The following is a 24318-nucleotide window of genomic DNA, read 5'->3' on the forward strand; positions in this document are numbered from 1 at the left end:
GTATTCAAGCAAGGTGGGAATCTGGAATGACAGATTTACTGGAAGAGCCCCAGGTGAAAAGCTTTTTTGATATGCAGTGACAGCAAACTTCTGGGACTGAACAGAGCATTACACCGAGGCAGAGTCAAGCTCACGAAGAGGCCATGAACTTCCCTTTGGAACCAACCCATATTCAGAGGGAGCTGCACACCTGGTGCTGGAACAGGTACCTGGCCTTTGTGCCACCTCCTCTGTAGCATCAGGCACGTTTGGGGAAAGGCAGGAAAAGGGACACAAGCAGGCGAGCATAAGAAGAAAGAATCATGCAAAGAAGCAAAGAGAAAAGCAAGCCTCTACAAATGAATAACAACATTAAGAAAAGCATAAAGAGATCCATAAAGAAACAAAGAGGTCTTTCCAGGGGTTATTCACTGCGAAGCGTGGCCCACTGTGCCACAACTACCAGCAGACATATGACGGTGCAAAGGGTTGTGGTTATCATTACACCCAGAAGAGGGAAGAAGCCTGCTGAGCCACAGAATGTCATAGCAAGATGAGAAAGGTTTATTTGCATGCAATGGTATCAAGAAAACTTTTGGAATAAGGGCAGCCTGCTTACAGTCTTGCATTGCTCAGATGAAGATGTGAAATGTACAGAGTTCGCAGTGCAGAGTATTGCACAAGAACCAGAGTGCAAAGTATTCTGTGATTTTTCCTATTAATCATGTAAACAGTAATGTGCATGAAAGTGGTCAGGAGAGTGAGGATGAAAGAATTTGGAGCTTGTCTGTCTTACCAGAATGAAAGACTTTCAGAGGAAGAAAAAATATGCATTCTTTTCATTTTTATAGATTTTATTTTTCCCTGTAAAATTTCATCTTAAAAAGCAAGCAACCAAACACACAAAATCCCCCCCCAAATCCCACCTGGATGCTCTGCCTTCATTGGAGTACTGAGATAGTACTTGCTGAATCAGAATATAAATCTAAGAACTTTTTCTAAACAGCATCAGAGTTACCTGCCACTGTTTTAATATCCCATGAGCTCGTTCCTCCCTCTTTGGGAAGTGCTATCTCAAGCCTGCAGCGTGCATTTCACAGCAGGAGAATATCTCATGAGAAATTCACTCTGGAATACCCTGGGCTTTATCAGAACTGAGAGAAATCAGTTTCAAAGACAGCTTGCTTCTGAGAATATGTATTTTTTAAAGTCCATGTGTTTTTTCTCCAGTTTGGAAAAGCTGATGAACCAGTTTAAATTAAAAAAGCAGCTTAACTGCAGGTGGACAGTAAGCCATTTGGAAACTGATGTCCCATTTCTAAGGAGGTGTGAACGCTTTCTTCTTCTTGTGCAGAAATGGCAGGACAGTGGGAAATGGGGACCTTGGCAAGAAAGGAATAAGGAAAAAAAAAAAAAAAAGGAAAAAAAAAAAGGGGGGAAGGAGGGAGGGGATAACTACCTACTCCAGGGCTGTAGAGACAGTAAGGTTGGCTGTGCATTTGACTGAGACCCAGAGACCTGAACATTTGTGGCTGAGGGAGCTGGAAAACTCTTGCTGACTCTCTGCATGTCTGTAGAAGGCTCAGGACATCACCAGTACTTGCAAAACACAAGTAGTTGACACTCATAAGCATCTCTTGAGCCTATTTTGAGATGAATGGTATGAACCCAGTGGCTTTCTGAAGCTGTACCTGAGCACCAGCTGCCACCATTCGTACTCATGCAAGAGCAAGACCTGGGAATTTGGCCCCAGCCCGCAGGACCGGGCACCTTCCTGCTGACGTCTGCATCTAGGAAGAACACACAGCATCAGGGCAGCAGCCCACAGGCATCAGGAACGCAAAGTACAGCACTGCCTGCTTAAATGCTTTAATATTCCCCACTATCAAGAGAGATGTCTGTAAAGCATTACTGAGCTTTTATGTGTTCATATAATATACTTCAGATACTAACAAATCCTGCAGTGATTTGGTCCTCCTTATAATATGAGGAGATTAAGGTATTCTCTGTCACACAGTCCTCATCTTTTCCTTCACGTTCGTCTTTATTCCCCATCTGGTAATGCGGGAGCATGCTATAGTACCACTCGACTCATTAGGAATATTATTTTATTTTTGTTGAAAGAATTCCTGTCTTCTAAACACTTACTCTAATCGTCCTGGAATAATCTCTGTTGCGGTTTTCAAAAGTAACCTCTTAGACTCGTGCAATTAAAAATGAAATTAGTTGAAATGCGAGATTGTTGGTTAGAGCAGACTTTGAGCAGTGACGCTGAAATCAAGATTTCAGCTGGTATGGTACTGAGCTCTTCCTGCAATCTGTGTCTGTGTCTGTGAACCCCCGTAGCAAGACAAATACAGTGAGCTGTGTCAATTACTACAGCTGTTATATGCAGTGTTGCTCTTACGCATTTTATGAAATAACTTGCTGAATTTACTGAGTTTACTTTTGCTTTTATTTTTATTTTCCATATGATTCATCCTCCAGGGTCCATTTTTTTGGGGGAACCTCAGCTTGTTCATTTCTTTCTTTTCATTCTATTTCATTTAATTTATAAATTTTATAATTACCTAGAAATAAGAAGAACAACTGCAAAAGTCGACAAAGAAAAGGCCACTAAACATTGTTTATAAATATTAACTGTGGTTATAATTCTTAGAAAAATCTCACTTTGAGAGTAATTTTATGTGGAAGTTTGGGGTTGTGACAGTGTTGAGTGGATTTCCATGCCTTCCCTCACTTCGCTGTCTCCCCTGATCGAGCCAGCCTCAGTGTTACAAGCACAATGAGAGCGTGAGGATGGAAAATTTGATACCAACATCAACAGTTACAGCTGAATCCATGAAAGCAGGGTTGGACCAGCGGGCCTGTAGAGATCCTTTCCAACTTAGAATTTTCTCTGATTCTCTGGCATCCTCACTTCACAGGGCGGTCTAGAGGTATTTCAGAGCCAGTCTCAGAGTATTTTAGGAGCTCATTGTTGATCCTGCAGTTCCCACAGATCTCAGTGGGAGCAGTGGATGCTCGGACCCAAATCTTTGTGCCAAATGTCCCTCTGCACAACACTGCTTCTCTCTCTTGCAGAGCCTCTCTGGTCACTGAGAGTAAGGACCTGTCTGTATACCACACACTTCATGCAAGGCTTGGAAAGGGCGCAATTACACCTATGAGCAGGGAGTCCTTATTAGCTGACAGATTGGGTTTGCTGTTCAAGGTGCGTTCTGGCAGTGGGCATCTTAGTGTCTTTTTTTTTCTTTTTTTTTTCTCTTTTTTTTTCTCTCTCTCTTTTTTTTTTTTTTCCATCAGAGAACATCCTGAAATCCTCTTAAAACACTAAGACAACTGAAAGCCAGCATCGTGAAGCTTTTGTGAATGTCTGGCAAACCCTGGGGCATGAGCCATAGTTAGTCTCTCTTGCCTTCATCAAGGCTGAGCTTCAGTTGTGAGCAATCCATTGGCAGTCATGAAACAAGGAAAAAATAGGAAGAAATACACCTCAAAAACAAACAAGAAAACATAAAAAAACCTAGGCCAAGAGTTAAGGACACCAAATCAGACTTAAGAAACAAATCAAAGAGAAAATAGTCTAAGATTAAAGAACAAGAATGGATTAAGCAGGAAAGAGGTTAAAACTGAATAAATATTACTGTTTGAAAGTCCTCCAGAAAAACACAAGCCTAGCATGGTCCCTGACTAGGTGAAGGTCTTTGAATCTATGTTTTTATATGCGGCTGCCTAAAACAGAATAGATGTGTGCTCACCACTGCTGTGACTGTGCACCACCAGCACTGGATGTGGGCAGTTTGGGTTTATGCTTGTTGCACAGCCCTGTCTGCCACGCTGTGGGACTTTATTGCTTTTTAATTTCTCTTCACTCCACTGGTCCGTTTGGTACCCAACTCATTTCAGGAGATACTTATTTTTGAATTAAGAGCAAACAAAGGGAGAACCTGGCAAAGAGCTGAACCAACAGAAGTGGTCCATGTCCCCTGCCAACCTGCTTCCAGCCAGTCTTCCACTTACGAGGACTCTTACGCAGCTCTCAGCCCAGTATCCTCTAAAAGCCTACCTCGACAGCAGGTGATTAAAGGGAAGGCAGATAGAGAATGATGCTCTCCACCATATACTTAATCTGTCTGTTAGTTGCTTCACTGCTATCATGTTTAATAGTCCTCAATGGATTCTGTCTAATTGCTTTTCTTTTTGCTCATTTTAGTAATGATAATAATATTAATAATAATTACGCCGAGATATTTAAAAGAGCAGAAAATGAAAAAGCCATTTACCATTCGAGCAGGTGAAAGTGACCACTAGGAAGAGATATGCTTCTTTCCCATATGAAATAGAATAGGAATAACGGCAGTTGGCACAAGTAGGCTCACACAGCTACGGGGCAAATGCTGGTGATGGTAGGTGACCAGCTGCCTTGTTTCCTCTGCATTTAACAGAAGTAAAGGATTTGCAGAAGTTGTATGCCGATAGTATGCGCATTTCAATATAGCCACATGCATATTCATGAGTGAAAACCGTTCTACTTCTTAATAGCAGCTTATAGCCAAATGCCAACATTCTTATCCAGAAAAATCTCTCATTTAGCTGGGTGGGAGATCTGCCCAAACTAAGGCGTTCAGGAACTGATTTTAAATGCATGCCACGGAAAACAGTTTCCTGTCCCTCTTTGCCTTCAGCACTAGATTAGCACTTAGAAATACCAAAATTTCACAGTGGTAACTGTATTTTTAATACCACAGGGAGCTGCAAATAATCTGGCCCAGAACAATAAAAGCTCTTCCTCCAGGAAAATCCTCTGCTACACCACACAGCCTCTCCAGTGGCTTGGTGTCTGCTTGCCATAAAACACACAGGGCTTGCTGTCTGCACTGACAGCCACTGCCCAGGACAGAGCTTTGAGGGGTGGCAGGTGAAAAAGGTGCCGAAGACCAGAGGATGTACATTCCCTCAGTCCCATTGTGATAGTTTGCAAAGTACTTGGTGATACTACGGTGTGGAAAGGGACATTGGAAATTCAGGTCATTGGAAATGCAGCATTGGATTTTGCAGCGGTTCCAAAGCAGCATTTCCAAAGCGAGCAGCCCTTCTCAGCTCACTGCTTTTCTTTGTCAGGCAGGGAGAAAGCAAGCCCTTCTTAATCACCCCGAAGTCAATGAGGGGCACCGCCACCCTGTCACACAGTGATTAATTACTGCATCTGCAGGCAAACAAGTGGGCATCATCCATGACGCATGTGCAGCCATGTATTTAAAGGGAAATCTGTGCAGCCGCACGGCCCAGCCACCCCAGCTAACACCGACTCGAGAGGGGAAGGGGGAGGCTTTGCCCCAGGAAACCCACATCTGCCATCCAGCAGCTGCAACGCCAACAAAGCTCCTTCAGAAGAAAACAGGAGAAAACCTTTATGCCACCGGAGGAAACCATGTTATTATGCACTTTCTCCCCAGTGCAAGAATCGTTCCATCTCTTCCCATCCAAATATTCCCAAATCATGAAACGAGGCACTCCAGGGCCCTGAAATTGCCTTCTAAATCCTCAGATAGAAGAAAACAAAACAAAACAAAACAAACACATTTGGGCTTCCTTTGGATTGATTCCTGGGGACAAAGTGTTATTGCCATGTGGATCTGTAAAGTCACCAGTGCTGGAAATTCATGAAAGGAAATCTTAATGCTTCACTGTACTCTAAGAGTTTGGGCTTTGGGAAATCCCTTAAATATCACAACAGTTGGGAATTCTGGTTTTATGCAGTCGCGCTTTATTTTTCTGAGCTGCAGGCTGTGGGAGAACTGGGGAGGGGGTGGCGTGAAGGTACGGCACATAAATGTTCTCACAAACACACACACCCCTGTTGCAAACAGGTGCACAGGAAACTCACTGTCAATAGGAAAGGGCAGGTTAAGATTTTTTTCTTAGCTGCTGCAGAACTGCTTGTGCTTAAAACGAAAAAAAAAAAAGGAAAAAGAAAAAGAAGGTGATTAGGATTTAAACAAAGGAGGTTTTGAAACATTACTTTCTAATGACTATATCCCCTCCCAGACTGGCACACACCAGAGGGTGACATTTGATGTACATCCACTCCCCTGGGCCTGTCCCTTGGCTTAGAGCACGTATGACACAAGTGGGTGGCATTCGGTTTTCATTGCTCCTTTGTCCCAAAGATGGAGGCATCTTTTTGTTTTAACAGCACACTGTGTTCCGCGACAAGACAGAGCTAATGCCCTGAGCGGGATTCTATTCACACGGTAGCAGTGGATTACAGTTTTGATTCTCCTTTTTAACAAATCAGTGTAGCAGATGGTATTGGGAAAAGAAAATGCATTCACTATAGGGATGTAGCAGAGCTTCCCAGATCCCTGCTGCACAGGGGATTGCACTAACAGGCAGATACATGCAGGCCAAGAAATTATTAACACTTTCTCCAATTTTGTATTTCCCCTTTCAGAGCAGTGAGACCCCATGTGTCCGCCTCAGCTGCTAGTGCTCTCTGTACTATCAGAGACGAGCTCAGTAACATTCTTTTTTAATGCCTGATGGGTTCCTATCGCTTTTACTGCCTGCCACATCCAAAAAAGTGAAGTTACCATATTTGCTAGGGTGTAATGACTGCACTGTTTCTGCCCAGAGTTTTCTGACACAGGGAAGTTACAGTCATGACCTGTACCTATACTTGAGCAGTCAGGACAACTGTTTGAACAAATACTCTATCTGCCTTTATAACTCATCTTGGTCACTAAGTCAAGGTAAGGGCTAGACACCTAGAATGACCTTAACCTCAGCTGAGACTGCTCACCCAAAGACACCTGGTTGGCATGTGTAAAGGCAAGGTCTTTTCCAACCTTAATGATTCTGTGATTCTACTGTGAGCCCCAGGGGGACCAAGGATCCAAAACAGGAAGGATGTGCGCTGATCATTTCCATGCTAGGAGGGCATCCATTTGGACATTTAATTAAGGAAATTTGGGATGACACTGTCATCACCCAAAAAGAATAGTCACAAGCTGAAAGAAAGTGAATGAATTTAGGGAAACTCTCCATATCTCTAGTGCATAGCGTGACAAGAGACAATATTTAGAAACAGATCCCCTTTCTTTCTCCATCAAGCCACAGATTTCCATAAAAGCCCCACTCCCATAAAAAGGAAGGAGTTAAAGGAAACTTCCAACTGACCTTAGATATAATGGCAACACATACTGACAATATTTTCACTCCTTGGCTGCTGACATCCACTCACCATTATGGACTGTTTAATAACTGAAAGGAAGGGAAGATGATACAGTTTATTCACAGCAGCTGCGTCTTCTCTCTGTCCTGCCTAGCCTTATATTGGTTCCTTACAGCTCACCAGCATCGGGAGGGTATTAACAGCAGCAGACCTATTAGACAAAGCCACAGACCCATCCAGAAGTCACTCCATATGTTATTTCTTTTCACCAAAAAAAAACCTGTCTCACTGCAGTTCTTTTTTATTAATGTACTTTTAGGCCTTTCTGTGCAGTATGCTTGACGCTTAGTCAAGTGTCCTTTGCACTGACTGCTGCTATAAGTTATTTCTTTGGAACAAAATTTGTCTCTTCCAGAGAAATAATGGGAAGACAGAGACTGAGGGTGACCTTAACGCTGCAAATTGCCCTGCATTCTGTGCAACAGGATGGGGGATGTCACCCCGAGGGTTCGGATGGGCGGCAAGGTCCCCCTCTTCTGTTATGGCAGTATCCAAGGGAAAACTGAGAATTAAATCTTATCTGTGAATTTTTGCAAAGCAAAATAAAGATGTCTTTATTTTGCTTTGTAAAATTTCACGGATAAAAGTTTCCCCCAGAAAAATGAGCGTGAGGTGCTGCAGCAGATCCGGGTGGTACCGCTCCCCTGGGTCTCGTACCACGCTGCACCTCCCTCCACACAGGAGGCAAGGCAGAGCTCTGAGTCATTTTTCCATTCTTGCCTTCTCCCTGCTGGAAGTGAGCAGCTGACAGCCTTCTTTCGGCAGTACAGCCCTTCTCCCTGAGCACCAATTTTGCTGCAGTGATGCAAATAGCGGTCGGGACTCTGCTCCTTGCACACTCCGTAGCCTTGCTTTCTCTTTGCCCACCCAGCCTGGTGGCACGGGAAGAGGCAGTTCAGCAGCACACATCCTTTCCCATGATCAAGTGAGACAACCAATCCCCCAGTTGAACAAGCAGAGGGAGAGGAACTGCTTTATTTACTCCACTGCCAGACCAGTCAGGAGAATGCGTTACACCCTGAATTTTGTGCAGACAGGAGGAGAAAGATTCATCGTAGCATCCAGAGTCGTTGTCTCTCACTCCTTTTTCTGTTATTTTTCTGCTGGAGACTGAGTTTTGTTCCAGACAAGTAACCTATGGCAGCAGACTCAGCCAAGAGGGCACTAGGCTGGAGTGGATTGCACAGACAAAAAGAGAATTGGGAAGGGGTGGGAGGAGGGTGGGGAGAGGGAGATGTGCAGAAAATTACAGCAACAAGAGGAGAGAAATACAACCCAAATATTTCAGCTCTGTTTCGGCAGCTGTCTCAGAAGACTCTGTTAAAGCAAGAATTTTTGCTCCGAGGTCATGCACACCTTGTTACCTGAAAAATAAATAGGGAACGAGAACTGGAAGCAAAGTACTCAGACTGGTGTATCTGAATAAGACAGCAACCTTTCTATGGACACAGATTTTCAAATTAACAAAGAACCGCTTCTGACATATTTTAAGTGTGACTCCAGGGACTTTCTGGACACGCAGATGTTCAGAGCTGTGTGTATTTCAGTGCAGCCCTATCAGGTTGCACATGGAGAGATCCATTTCACGGCTGTGAGAGGGGGAAAACCAAGAGGCCATTTCTGCACTCGCTTTGCGCGTTGGACTGTCCGCGCTGTTTGTAGTTCTCCAGAGCTGGACTGGAAGTGCTTATTGAAAACAATCTAATGGCTGTGATGGATGGCCACTTCCAGTACTCACACAAGAGCTTTCTTAAGTCATTATATCCAGCAGGATATAATGAGCAGGATATAACAGCATTTTGTGGGAGGAAATAACCATGATAGGTCTTAATGCAAGAAGCATTTAAGTACATGTGTAAACATTTTGTTGATTTATGCTCTGAAACGAGTGTCTTTGGGGAGTGTATCTTTGCCAACAAGTACTGGAATTCTCTGAGCTTTATCTTTTTACTTCTGACACCTTTTTACATGTCCAAAAATAAACCACGGGATGGACTCCTTAACTTCAGACTGGAAGAGAATAAGGTTGTTGAAGTATCTTGTGACTACAAATCTCAGACAGAGTTTCCAAAGCAGTTCTCCTTCCCCTTCATTTCGGAGTATTAAAGGGAAAATAGAGAATCATTCTAACTAGGAAAATGCATATATTTGTTGCATTGCAACATGAAATATACCCTTGCATGAAAATGTCAATTTTTTTCCCTCTCAGCTGCGTTCTGTTGGGAAGCAATGAAGTACATACCGGAGATGACAAGACTATACCACTCCTTCTCATCCTCTTGCTGTAAATAGCCTCCAATTATTATTATTATCTCAGACCTTCATCTCAGCTCTCTAATGAAAGGTTTTGCTTTAGCAAATTCAGAGCGGCCTTGGAAGAATGTTTATAATGAAGAGCTTCAGGAGCCGAGAAAGTATTCAGCAAACCACTTGCTTGGGTAAGAACAGTTTTATGAAATTCCCATGCTAGCAGCAGTGAGCATAAGGAACAACCAATGCAAACATCACAGGCTCGTGGACTTGATGCCTCTTCTTGGTGAGGACCAGAGCTACTGGCAAGGGGTGAAGCAGCCGCAGCTCTCTTGGTCCTTTTGCCCTGGGAAGCTCCAGCTGTCTTTGAGGAGATGAAGACGTGGCTGGTGCTTTCATACAGAAAGGCATCTGATAATCGGAGGTGGGAAGGCAGCTCAGAAAATGTGATAATCACAGCGCCATTGCTAATGCAGATAACAACCTTTCTCAGTCATTTCTCTGACAGTGTATCTTTTTCTGCCTCATTGGAGACTGAGGTGGGGAATCAGGGCTGCTATTCATACACCCAGCCTGCTTTTTTTTTTTTTTTTTTTCCAAATAGGATTCCAGATGGCCAACAATTTTGATTCAGGTGAACAGCTCGTTTAGCAGTACTGGGCTGATGTTTCGGAAATTTCAAGAGCAAACAGCAACTCAGAAGCAAAAATAACATAGGAAGGGAAGCAATAAAATATTGAAATAGTGATGGATGTGCACCTGAGTCCCGTCTCAGAAAAAATCTCATGAATTTTAAGGCTCTTCAGACTTACCTAGAGGAAACCTTTACTCGCTATACAACTGCAAGTACCTATGAATTCAAAAAGAACTGGAACAGGCTTTCTAGAATATTTTAATACAATGAAATGTATTTTTCATAATACATCTTTCATGCAAAATGTCAAATACAGTTTGCAGAGAAAATCAAGCAGGAGCCAAATAGGAAAAGAAGGTCTGAAGGTGAAGGAGCAAGTACCAGTGAGGAGTGACAGAATGTCAGAGAGCAGGGCTCCTCCATGCCCCTGGTTGTTTATTTATTTTTATCGCTGGTAACCATATTGCAGCAGTGATTTATTTATATATTTATTTATTTAAACGCTTAGATTTATGGAGAAATAAATGACCCTGAAGTTGTTTATTGGAAACTTCCCTCCTCCTCGTTTTTTTTTTTTTTTTTTTTTTCCACTACTTAAACTGTGTGCTTGGAGGAGCAGAGAGAGGAGTATAAGAGTCACCTGAGCTCAGAGAGCTTTCTTCTTTTACAAATTACTGCTCCCTTACGTGAAGGTTTGCAGATTCAGGGTCTTCATTTATTTATTGGGGTTCAAGGCCCAAATCTTCTCACTTGGCTTTGTTATTCAGCAAAAAAATTTAGGCATATAAACTTTGGCAACAGGAGCAGAATTTATGAGGACATCTGTGTCACACCCCAGCAGGACTTGCAAGGCAGAAAGAAGAAACCCATTGCTGCAGAGCTGCTAAGACCTCTCTTGGTTTCCACAGCTGTATATTTAATCACTGAATAGCCCCACTAGGGATCAGAGTCTTCCCCCACTATATATTTACACCAGTAAATATGTAGATTTTTCCCTCTAATGCTGTTGCTCTTAATTAAAAGCTTTGTGAGAGCAGAATGTGACCCAGTATGATCATTTCCAGGAAGGGCAAATATTAGCTAAGCTCCTAACTCTTGGATGAACTCTTCTTTTTGCATCATTGTGTTATGAAATGGGGTCTCTGTAAAGGTTTATTAGCCTAGATTTAGACCTGGCTGGTTTCGTAGTAATGGGTCCCTCTTTGCATCAGCTGCCTTCTCAGAGGGCAAAGGCAATTAGAATGCAGTGGAAAAGAAACACTACTGTATTTACATTCTTAATAGCATTGGCTCGATGCCCTGACTTCCTATGAAATTTGCTTTGAGGATGGCTATTAAAAATGCAAGGGTGATTGACAAAAGAGCAAAGAGTCTTTCACTTTCAGGTCACAGGTTTGCCCTCGCAGTGACTTGGCAGTGATCAAAACTCAACACCTGCGAGTGGTGTCGGTCTCTGTGCTCACATCTCCATTAACGATCAGCTTTCCCTTTGGGTGCCCATGTGAAATAGAGCAGAGGATAAATGTGGGGAACCCTGAGCTGTCACAAGAACAGGAGGAACAATAATTTGGCACCAATCCTTGAGGCACTGTCAAATGGAGGAACTACTCTAAAGTCCTTCCCTCACCCCAAAGTACGCATTTTTAATGTACTGCAGTGCTATCCCTGTCTTGGCTGTGAAAAAGGGGAAAGAAAAGCTTTCGTCAGTGTGTTGTCACAGATTAGTTTAGGATCTTGGTGTTGATAGTCTCAAATATTTCAGTGTGGCTCCTGGTTTCAGTATGGTTTTTCACTGATTTCATACAAGTATTTTCAGCACAAATAATGCCTGGGGTTTTTGAATCGTACTTATTTGGTACAAGGAGAATCAGTTTAATCAGTCTTTTCTGTAGCATGAAGGTAGAACATATCAGAAGATCGAAAAAAAAAAAAAGATAGCAGTGTCCCAGTAAAGAATAGTAATCCCATAATTAAACAGAATAAATTAATCCTGAAGGCAAAGAAACATTTAAGGGTTAATCTATTATCATTTGTGCCTAGGAAGTTTCCTCTCTTGGCCTGATAGAAATAAAAGGGATGCAGTCTCATAGATATCTATTATTCTTGGAGAAAAAGAAGAAAAAAAAAAACGAAAACCCGTATTTTCTTTCCCCTCTTTTCTTCACTTCATTGTTATTTTGGTTTTGACATAAATACAAAATATAAAGCATTAAAAATTACCACAAATGCAGGCAATCTTAAGAGATCAATAACAGTTCAGTGGATCTGAGACACAGCAGTCTCGCAGCCTCCCAAAATGGCATCCTAATGTTCTATATTAATTAAATACACGTTTTCAAAAGACAGTTAACAGAGCAAGTACAACCCAGGCAGGTTGGGAATGTTGATTTATCTCCTTAATTTTATTGTGAAACCACCTCCACAGATAATAGCATAACAAATTAGCATGGAGGACAAAAGAACACAGAAACGACACAAATGAATAACAAAAACCAAGATAGGGAATGAGGAAGCGACAGGGACTAAGCCAGCCTCACTTCTCCTCCTCTCCCTTGCCAGACACGCAGACCCAGCCCAGAAGGCTGACTTTAGCAGTCAAAGACCTGGGACAAGCCAGCAGCCCTCCAGGATCCCAATGACATCCAGGTGCTTGCCCTGTGGCACCACATCGTCCCTGAGCCCATGGTGACCACAGGTGTCCTCACCAAGGTATTGTTATAACAAAGCAATACACCCGCTCTGTGTCCTCCCACAATTTGCCGCTTTCTCCCAGCTAAGACACGGAGCACACGTTCTCAGAGTTACTTGGCTTAAATCTAATTTTTGAGGCAATCAACAGAGCTGCTGATCGCATCAAGACGAGAATTAGCTCCTATGAGATCACCCAAAATAGTCATTCCCCACCTTCACAGTACTGGTCTGTACATGTTGCATTCACTGTGGCTGTTGTTCAGGGAAGGATGGACCGCTATATTATTTCAGTGAACATCTCAATGCACAGGCATTTACAATGTATTTTTCTTCACAAACTTTGAATTTTCTCTAAAAGTTCTCACAAAAAATCAACATTCAAAAACTGTCACGCAGCTTTGATGCTTTCTTAAATCATCAATCAAGCAGGAAGATGGCAACAGGATGCACTGTGTCATGTTTGTGTCGCTGTAATGCAGGGCTTCAAGGATGTGTTAAGACTACCTAAAATTTTCCAGATTCAATGTGGATAAGCACTTTAAAATGATCTCATTGTTCAGCTAAAATGTTCCTAGTCAGAATTACTTCAGGCACAGCCTTTGCCATAGGATTTCTATTTCAGGCATGCTGAAAGCACCTTGAGGGATGATAATTTCACAACTTTTTCCTTGGGCCACTTGAAAAGGGAAGTGCATAAAAGTGAAAAGTTGGGGGAAAAGAAACAAAATTTTCCAGCATTTACTACAGTTTATATAATGTCAAGGCCTGATAGAATTTTGAGGAGATTTCTTATTTTACCAGAATAATTTTAACACTCTGACATTGAGAATAGGCAGTGATTGCTCTGAGGTTTGCAAAATAACTTAACTAAAAATATGGCATCAAAAGTTCTTAAAAAAAAACATACTTTGATTAGGCCTGAAAATTGCAGACCTCTCTTCACTGTGGTATTCCAGATTAATTCTGATGTAACATCAGTTTTTCTCCAGGCTGTGGCTGAGAGTAAAACCGAACATATATATTCAGCTTCTTTGCTGTCCAAGATACGCTTGAAAAGTAGAAACGTGCAAAGAAAGGAAAATAGGACTGAACAACGTCTGTGTAAGGAACTAAACACACTGCTGCCTTTCTACTTGGAGAAGAGAGCTAGCAAAGCGTGGCCAGTTGTGAGCTGATTGTTCTTACAGCCGCTGTCCTCTGAGGTACCGTCAGAGTCTTTACTGGTTGCTCATGCATAGTTTTTTGCAAGCTTCTTTCTTTACGTATGCTAAATCATATACTCCTGCCCTGATATTAAAGTTATGTTTACATGATCTTTCACAATCTTATCCAGAGCTTGCTCTGGACCCCCTGAGCCACCCAGGAGCTGGATATCCACATTAGCCTATGTACTTAGTCCCAGTCCCCTGTGATGATGGCTCACAGCTGAGGCTCAGTTCCATGCTGTTCGCAAATATGTGGCCAGCCTGGACACACACACCGTGAACCCATGTCAGGCTGCAAACTGTGATGGCCTTGCTGAGGATAGAGGAGTGGCACAGCTCTGCTGTCTAGTTGCATTCCTTTTTCTTTCCCCGGCTGGTTTTTCAACTCTTCACTATGGCTTGTATTTTCTACTTCCCAACACTCTGCACTTGCTGGTGAAGCCATCCGGGTATGCAGGTGCTGCTGGTCCCACCGGGTCCCTGCACACCAGCTGGCAAATCTTTTCAAACTGCTTGGCTGCAACATCCGAGTCCACCTGCCCTTCTGCCTTCTACAGCCACCTGTTTTTTATTTTTAATTTTCTTTGGCAGAAAATCTGCTTATCCAAAACAGTGCTGTGCAAAGCTGACTCTCCAGTGACTGTACAACTGTGCTACAGGTCATACAGAGAGGAACAAAACCATCAGATATGCTGGAGATGCAATTTCTGTGAGACTCACAGACTGTGCCTCCAACTGTGAAGACAGGGGACAGAGGGGGCAGCAATTGATGGTTGGCCAGGCAGAGGACACCCAGGCAGCTCCCCTCCCGCCCCCAAAGAAACACTGCACCCAAGCAACCCATCAATTCCTATTTAAGCAGTAAATAAAGAAGATAAATGAGCAAGGGGAGGAATATGTGCAGTTTCTTACTCCTCCAGCAGTGTCCTAGTGCAATGTGGTTTCAGCAGGAGCTGGCATGCGCCATCCTCTCTCCATTCCCATAAGCCTGTGGAGCATGCAAAAGAAAAGACCCCTTTGAAGGGGTTTTGCAGAAGTGGTGGGTATTTTGAAATGTTAACAATATGTTGAGAATTTTGGTTTAATGCCACTAGATGAGATACAAGCAATAATGACTGGGTTAAGTTGTACTGTGCAAGAGGCCAGTAAGAGCATTGTAGCTCGCCTTTCCCAGGCAATTAGAGCATCTTTCTTGGAAAGCTACTGTCTGACAATACCTGATAAAACTCAACAAGGCCATACTGGACCGTACCAGTGGAGAACCCGGTGAGATGACTTCAAACACCAGCAGGAGGAGCAGGGAGGAGCAGACATATACTTCTGGGGGTCTGCGAGCTATTCATTCACATGCCCATGAGCTCTTTACCCTTTGAGGTTCTTTGTTAGCCTTTGTTAGCCTCCTGTTAGCTCCATTCCCAAGATAACAGGAATGTTCTCACATATAACACATAGCACTGGTGTGTTAGTCATTGTAAGTACAACATTTTGAATGCTCTAGAGAATTCAATGGCATGTCTTGCTAGACACTGTCCTGACACCTTTCCATATTGACCCCTGAGCAGCCACGAAAAATTGAATGAATGCCCTTTTTTAAATTCCATAACTGTTGAAAAAGAAATAACACAAATATGAAGCTTGGTGACTCTTTTTGAATGGAGCCTTAGCACTGAAAGTGAATGCATGACAAACACAGCTCCATTGCCTTTCTGCTGTGCTCATTCCTAAAACAGCAGTACTCAGAGGGGAGCATGCGCCAGCTGGAGGCCCAGCCTTCCCTCGGTTCCCTGTCGCTGAGTGAAATGAGAATCCAAAAATGGATGAATTTGACTGAGTCTAAGCAGATCTTGGTTGCAAAGCCACCATAACGGTTATGATCAAAATACCAAGCAATAACTAAACTAGTCCTTCCAGGCTTGGATTCCCTTCCTATCCTATGGTATGAGGAGCTATTTTATTTGTCTGACCATCCTCCTCCCCACTGTGCTGCAGAGCTGATTGCTGAAATCTCCTCTAGCACACAAGAAGCAAAAGGGGATCCTGAGAGACTGTGAAAAGCTCATATGAGTAGAGAAGTTTGAAAATGAAACTTCCTCAAAGTAAAAATGTCCATAATTTCCTCCCAAATGCCTCCGCAGGAACTGAGGAACAAAAATCGCAAAATCAACAGAGGCTTCTATTTTCCCCAAGGTGATGCACAGGAGCTGACCTAGCAAAAGCTTGTCTTTGTTTCTCAGCTATGGATTTTTTGTTTTGCTTTGTTTTGGTTTTGTTTCTAACTGTACCAATCTAGCTGTCCAAACTGTCTCTGTTCCCACAGAATAATAATCAACTTCCTAGTTCAACAGCTTTATGTCATGAATATTAAAAAGAATATATGAATAACATTGCTCACCAGCACTATCCTATCCATTCTAACCTCAAGAAAGTATTCAGAAACTCAGCAAAAAAAACACCTTTCCCACACATAGGACTTGTGTGTTTCTCCGATAAGGATCCTACCTACTCTGTGCCTTTCTGCTGTCCTGTCTCGAGACCCTTGTGCTGTTGTTTTTGCTACTGTCAATGCAAAACCATGACCCTGGAAGTGGAGCTGCTGCTCCCTCCTCACTGACGGCGACGTGCAGGGCAGGCTACACGCCGCAAAGCCTGTCAAGCCTTCATTTAACATGATGGAGAGCCTTGCCAAGGAGAAACACTCCCTTATTCATCACCGGCTTGCTAACACTCTGCACAGGGACCCAAAATGGCTGCCTGGCGCAAGATAAGGTCTTGATGGCGTTTAACCTTCTCTCCTGGGCTATGGAAGAGGGAAGTTGTGATTAACAGCCACCGCCACGCTGCGTGCTGAGGGCCGAGCTCTGCCCTTAAAAGGTGTCCACAGAGCTGAAATACCGTAGTTATTGTGGCTCTGACATCTTTTGCAGCCCCAGGAAAATAAATAAATATATATATATATAGGGTTGGGGGTGGTGGTATTGATTTCTGCATATATTATATTTTCTGTCCACAGCTTGCTAGGCCAAGGATGACTTTGCCCACTGGGTCACCAGAGGGATCTTCTTCCCTGGTGGGCACAAACCTGCAAAGTGCTGCCCTGGGCCTGGATTTGGGCCTGGGCGCGAATTTGGGCCTGGGCACAAAGCGTTAAGGGCAGGGCTCTTCCTCCCGCAGCCCCGCACAGGTGGTGAGAGGGAGGCCAGAGCTGAGGGAGCTGCTGGGGAAGCTTTAAAAGGCCTGAGGAGAGGCAGGAGCAGAGCTGTGCCTGCTGTGCCCCTCTGGGTACTGACTTCACAGCAAAGCCCTGCTCCAGCTGACCCCCACCTCAGGAGGGATGAGGCCAGCCCTGCTGAAAGCTGCAAGGTAAGACACAGTGGAATTATTAGTAAATATAACAGTGGTCATCCTGAAGTGGTATGAGTTTAAACAAGTCCTCTGTTCATCCGTTCTCTGTTAACAAATGAGTGGTGGTATTTCTGAAGCATTTTTGTGGGTTGTGTGGAGAGAACTGAGCAGCCGGGTCCTCCCCTGAGGTGTGGAGGTACCAACTGGGCTGCTTTGGTGCCCAATGGCTTGGCTGGAGGCAGTGAAGTCTTTCTGAGGAAATAAGGGAGAGTGTAAACCCTGCCTCTGAGCTGCTGTATTACTGTGAGTCCTGTTGATGACTTACATCTGATGTTGGTGATTAATTAGTATGGCTTGGAACCAGGTGGTACCAAAAGGCCCTCTTGCTCCATCAGCAGTGAGCTTCTCTGCTGCTGTAGGAAGTCTCTCAAAGATATTCAATCTCTGTTATGTGGCCAGAGCTGGTTGAAGAAGGAATGAATATATAAGAATTTATCTTACAAACAATGGTTATGTCAGAAACAAAGCTTCAAGTTTGCCCGCAGAGTAGCACTGGGGTGTTCTCAGTGATATTTTTCACTATTTTTTTGGTCTACATCTGTTGTTTTATTCTGTATTGCTTAGTCTACTGTAGTGATACAGTATGAGCCATCCTGTGGTTTTTGACACTGCTGAAGAAAGCTACTTAATTGTCTTTTATTAGACCAGCCTGAAATTCCAGTTGTCCAAAATCTGAAGTTCAGCACCACAAAATAGCTCCCTCAGTAGCTACCAGGTAAACTGCAAGTGATTTGTTCTGACTCAGTCTCTGCAGCTCCCTGAGGAGAAGCAGGGTAAAAGGATAGTTTTCCTTAGGGCTCTGGGCTTCCCCAGAGGTAGCTTTCAGGCTGTCCAGCTCATAGCTGGGGAGGTGAAAATAACCCAACTGTACTCTGCTACGTTTTTTTGCTCAGAAGGCATCTGACTTCATGGTATGCTGGCAGTAATGCTGCTTTGTGAGAGGGAGCCTCCATCCTCCTTTCACCAGCTTCTTTGGTCAGCTGTCTATTCCCTTCCCTGTAATATTTTTTGTTTCTCAACTGAGCTGTGTTAATGCAATTGGTGATGTGTGGTGTGTGTGTCTATAGGCTGTAAATAAGTGTTGGTGTTAGGACTGAGGAATATTTTAAAATCACTTTTGAATGGTGCGTTGTCAAGCCACAGCCTTCAACCTCACCTGTGTGAGACCTCTGATTTCTCACAGTGCTTGACTGAAAGGTGAAGTGATCTGGAAAGGCTGCTGCTGGGGAGTGGACATGTATTTGAGTGTGCTGTTTCATAGACAGGAAAGTTATTGGTCTAGTATTAGCTTGACACTGACAGGTCTTTGTCTCCCAAATGCTGTTTATATCTCTGTTTTAGAAGCCAATAATTTAGTATGAGCTGGCAATAATTGTAGAGCACTATAATGCGTCTCTCAAACTATAATGTAACTAGTCAGTTAATAGCCGCTGAAATTCCTTTCTATGCACTGCTGTAGATACCTTGGAGAGATGAAATACATGGTCTTTGTTCTTTATTAAAGCTTTATGGTAAGAGCTTTGTTCTTTGGCTCAAAGCCTATTTTTTGTCATTCTGGGGGAAAATTTTTGAAACTAAAACTAAGTTTTTAAAGCTTTGTGCATGTGAAAACACTTCCACGCTAGCTTGTAGCCCTGGAAAATGAGTTCATTCCTATCTTCTGTTGGTGAACAGAGGAGAAAATGGCTATGGGGGGGCTTTGAGTGTTTTACCCACAGTTCCTCCAGGATGGTGTGGAAATGGTCACCCTGCCAATGAAGTCTTTGGTGTCACACTGCAGAATTGTATGGAAGGAGTCTCCTGGTGTCATCTGGGAGTACACACTGGCTGAGCAAGGCTCAAATTGTGTTGCTGTATCAAGGTGATGATGTTTTTGCTTGGCAGGGCTTGCAGAGCACCAACATGATGCCGTGAGTTACCGCGTGGCTTTGACTAGGAATGGTTTGTCATACCTGCTACCCAGCTGGTAAAGATCCCGTGTTTTCTTGTTGTGTAGACATGGTTTAGAGTAGTCATTACTGTTTATTGCAGTTCATTAGTTAAAATAATTATCAGTAAAATGAAGTTCTACCACAAAATATGTGGCTACTCTTATGGTTTTATTCACCACAAAACTCTTCCAGGCAACTCGTTAAGCTGATACAAACTAAGCTGGCAAAAATCAGCAGCTGGAAAGCTATATCCTTTGTGGAGTCCAGCTCAGAAATGAGGAGGTGGAAAAACGCATCAAACTTTGAGCAAGTCTTGCCTCCCAGGGCTCTGGGTGAGAGTGCTCCTTCCACTGAGGCTTCTGTGATGCTGAGCTGTTCTTCAGGGTGATGCCACAGAGTGGCTTCCTTGACAGACGGCAATGAATTGACAGCTTAAAAGGGCTCTTTGCAGAAAAAATGACACAAAGAAATGTGCTCTGACTAACAGATGAAATCAGTGTCACTGAAGTAGGGAGTGGATTCTCCAGGCAGGTCTGTTCCTTTGAGTTTGTGTAGAGAAACTGCCTGAGGACTGTTCCTGGGCTACACACTGTGCCTGAGCTGTGGGGGGTTTAGTAGGTGAGACGCGAGGAAGTGATACACTTCACTTAGTGAATGGATGTTCAGAATGCGTGCTGGGAAGATTTGTTGCATTTGCATGTCCAATGTGTTGTCACAAGTTGATGCTTTATTCATTTTCTTCCTAAACTTTCCTCATTTTGGACATTCTTTCTGCACTTTGAAAGATGGTGCGTGTCACTTATGCAGAGCACTCAGAAAATAATCTTCCATTCTTTGGGATCCTCTGCCAGGGTTCAGCTGTATGGCATTGCTCATTTTAAGAGTCCCCCTGGCTATCTGAACTTGGCCCTGATGGCTGTCAACAGCAATTGGTGAGAGGGGTTTTATCTACAGCTATAATCTGTTCCCTGTTGCTAGAGCATTTGCAGTCAGAGGGTTTCCCAATTCCTGCTTTGCATTAATGCTTTCTCAGAACTCCTGGAAGCATTTTTTCCACCCCCCGGTATTAGGCAGTGTCTTTGCATGTCCCTCTGTGCAGACAGGAGCACTGATCTCTGCTAGGTTTCACATGGGCGGCAGTGGTAGATAGGTATAATAAAAGCCTTGGAGCTTCCCAGTGGAAGGTTCTTGTGCTGTGTGATGGATGGTAAATAGAAGGAAACTGTTCAAAGCTTTCCAGCTGAGAACTATTTACAATGACTTGCAGTTTTGGCCTCTACTAAAATTTTTTTGTTTCCTTACCTCTCTTCTCCTGTTTGCTGTGAAGTCCTGCCCTAGCAAACAGGATTTCTGAAGAGGATTTCCCAGTCTCTCACACTGTAATAAGAGAAGCCAAAGTTCACCAGTGTCATGCCTTAAGTTGCCATAGTATATTCTCTGAAATTGAACACTAAGTCCATACAAAAGAAAAGGAGCAAAACTCAAAGCAGGAACGAGCACTTCTGTATTCAGTTCTAAAATGCATCTAGCTCTAGATGGAAAGTGGGAGCAGTGTAAGGTTCACTGGCCATTGTTTGACAACATAGGATGTTTTTCTGTACTTCTGAAACTGTCAGGACTTCTGTGCTACACGTAGTGTATCCCTTCTGTCTTAGTGCAATGCCTGAACAGCAATAACAAAATAAGAAACAAAGCAGATGGCAGTACAGAAATGTTTGGTTTAGTCAGATGAGGACAGAAGAATGAATATCCTGATGATTGGATGGTACATGGTATTAATCATATAGGTTAGTCACCACTTAATATTTTGTCTGCTCACGTATGTAAACCTTTAAACATAGACCACTATTGTTGCAGATATTTGTGCTGAAATTATCCTGTTATAAAATGTTTAACAGCAGCCATTAATATGACTGAAATTGATGGGAGATTCTGTTGATGGCTGGATGCTTTAAAAGAAGCTGCACATAATAAAATAGCCTTGAAGTAATCCCAGTTTGTGGCTTTTTCCCTCTCTGTAGAAAATACTTACTTTTGCCCAGGCTATCTTGAGGTAGAGGGTGGTCACATCTTGCAACTTAAAAATGCTGAAGTTTTGTCTGCTACCTGCACATTTCTTTCTGAATGCAAGGCTTTGAAATGTAAGCTGCTTTATTAAAATAGAAAATACGGTATTTAGTAAAAGAAACTGTTCTAAAGTCAAGGGTTTCTAGAAAAAAAAATTGCGTGCGTTACTGAAAACTTTGTTTCTTTAGAAGAAAATTATTGGTTTATTCTGGATCCATTCCATAGTCTAGATCACAGCATGACAGTTCCTTCAGTAATATTAGTATAAATGCAAGGGTTAGCATGCTGGAAATGCATTGTTAGGAGTAAGCAATGGGTGAAAAGGGAGCAGGACTGACTTAAATCAGTGTTAGTCTGAAGATTAAGCTTTAATAGTGGAATCTACAAATTTAGCCTTTTAAAAATTACATGTGAAATGTGGATGTTACTTTGGCAGAAAGCATCATTGCAGGGTTAATTGTGATTTTTTTTGCAAACATTGCCACTACAGAGAACCTAGAAAGCAAACCGTTCTGCTTCAGGCAGCCACAATGCTACAACAGTGGCGTTACATGGGTGTAATTGGAAGAGAAGGAAGCTTTCTCCTTATCTCTGTGCAAACTGTAAAATCCACATGGAAGATAACATGGTATCAGTGCCTCTGCATGGTTGTTTCCCTGATCTAGAACATCAAAGTAGATTGTTTAATTTTTGTGGCAATGTTCCTTTGCTAACTGTGCCAAGCTTCACTCTCTGGAAAAAAATAAAAAACATTAGGAATTATTTGCCATTCAATAGGACTAATAACTGAAGAAAATATTATTCACATACTTATTTAAGACCAATTTGATAAGCTAAGTCCTACAGGGAATAAAGGGCTGAAAACTTGAGCTTTCTGGAACTAAATTTTATTTTTAAATGATTTCTATACTGTGCAGTAGAGCTATTAAAGAACTGTTTCCTTCAATTATTTCAGCTTTGATTTTTGCTTGCCATAATACAACACTAATGGTAATACAAGTTGTAAAGATCAAGTCAGACCTTACTTGTGTGTTTCTATTGTCTCCAAGCAGTGCCTATGAACCCGTAGGCTTCAGTAGGTTTGACCAAGAGGAATTACTGTGTAGCATCTGAGCATTTGTAATCTAGAAACTTGATAGAATTCATTCCCTCTTCTGGAGCATTGCTTTGTTGCAGAGGTTGCTTTGATTCATGGTGTTCAGCATCTCCTCTTGAGCAAAGGGGATGGTGGGGAGGCACTGGTGGATCATCAGTGGTTTGGTCCTTCCCTAAATTCCTGGTGAGTGATTATTCCAAGTGGAAGAGGAACCTGAAGATCTTTGAGAAATGCCAATTAAATGCACTACTACAGTTGTGTAAGGGTTTGGGGGTCTGCAGGGTAAAACTTGAAGTTCTCACTCTAGTACATTCTTGTTAACTTTGTGCTGAAATGATAATTTAAGCCTTATATGTGAGAATTAAAAGGTTTTCTATACAGGTATCTTAAAAGCACTGAGCATATTGGGGATGGATGTGCTTAAAATGTTTTCAGAGTTGATCCATGCTTCAGTTAGTGAAATAAAATGGCCAGACTTCCATGGGGCTGAGGCAACTTGCAGAGTGGAAAGTATCCTGGGTACATTTACCAGGCAGCCAGGGCACAGGGTGTATCCCTTCCTTTGGGAACTGGTATACATGGCATGGGTGCTGATGAGATGTAAAAGGGGTCAGTAGCTATGTGGCTGGTGTTAGCTCTCCTCTGGCTCTGTATGCATAGGTACAAAAAGTTAATTTCCACTGCAATTAGATTGAAGAAATTGGATGCCTTTAGATGTGTGTATCTCTAGGAGATGCAAGCAATCATTACTGACTTTAACATTTAAACTTGCATTGACATTTAAGGTTGAAGTCAGCATTGAAACTTCCAGTGAATTCATGGGTGCAAGTTTATATTTAGACTGTATTTACAGAGGAGCCCTAAGGCAGCCCTCAAGTCCAAACTCACCCTCTCCACAGTCAAAGAAACTGCAAGCATGTCCCTTGGTGTAGCTGGAGGCCTCCTTTCAAAGCATGCAGGACCCCAAGGACCCAAAACATTCAGCGCCTTTTTATGCTGCTGATAGCTTCCCTTCTGGCTGCTCCAACCTCAGTATAAATGGGATGAGCTAATCGGAGAGTACCAGGCCCTTTAGGAAGAATGTTGTCATCCCTTAAGTATCATGCCTTTCTGCTTTATCCGCAGGCTCTGTCCACACCAGCAATATTGCCTTCCTACTTCTGTCCCCTTCTGCCATCAGAAAGATGGTCAAACAAGAGAAGAGTTTGCATGGCGGTAGTTCATCTGGGGAGGGACTTTCTGCTTAATCAGAGCCTCTGGGGAGTGTTTACACATGGGGATCTTGTCCAGGCATGGAGTATGCATGGTGTTGACTGAATATGTGGTGCTTTGGAAGGTAAACCGAGCTTTGCTTTGTCGGATGGCTGCACCAGGAAGCGCTGCCAAGTTGCTGTGCTGTGAGCAGCCACCGGAGGACTTTGTGTTGCTGCCATCCAGCTCATTAGCTTTCAGTAGCTCACACATGCTTATTTATAAAAAGTAAACCTGTGAAAACAAGACAGTACGTCAAAGTCAAATTACTTGGTGTGATTCCCCTCCTTCAGCAGGGAAAGATGGGGGGTACTGTACTCATTCATCTCCTTTCCCTGCAAAGTAACACAATTAGCAGTGAGAAAGGGCTGCCAATCCAGTGAATAATCTTAGAGATCTCCAAGCAGTTAAGCATGTTAATTAAATTGGCATTGCAGCAGGAGTTTGTTAGCAGAGTTCCAGTGATCTTTTTTGGAGGAGACTTTCCCTATGTAATACTTGAAGACTTCCAAGACTAGACTGACTTGGCCTGATTCTTCTCTGCCTTCTGATGGCTTTTCATTTAGGGGAGCTGC

General features: G+C 43.0%; 1 protein-coding gene across 1 annotated transcript in view; it reads left to right on the top strand.

Annotated features, from left to right (window-relative positions):
* Positions 1 to 16960: 16960 nt before the first annotated feature.
* The window catches only part of GRIA1 (glutamate ionotropic receptor AMPA type subunit 1), a 187058-nt gene continuing 179700 nt past the window's right edge, over positions 16961 to 24318 (top strand). The window contains exon 1 of the mRNA XM_080555266.1: positions 16961 to 17356. Coding sequence (XP_080411392.1) covers positions 17328 to 17356 — 29 coding nt within the window. The 5' untranslated portion in view covers positions 16961 to 17327. The remainder of the gene's footprint in view (positions 17357 to 24318) is intronic.

This window comes from Anser brachyrhynchus (assembly GCF_964034855.1).
Source record: "Anser brachyrhynchus genome assembly, chromosome: 14".
Classification (NCBI taxonomy): Eukaryota; Metazoa; Chordata; class Aves; order Anseriformes; family Anatidae; genus Anser; species Anser brachyrhynchus.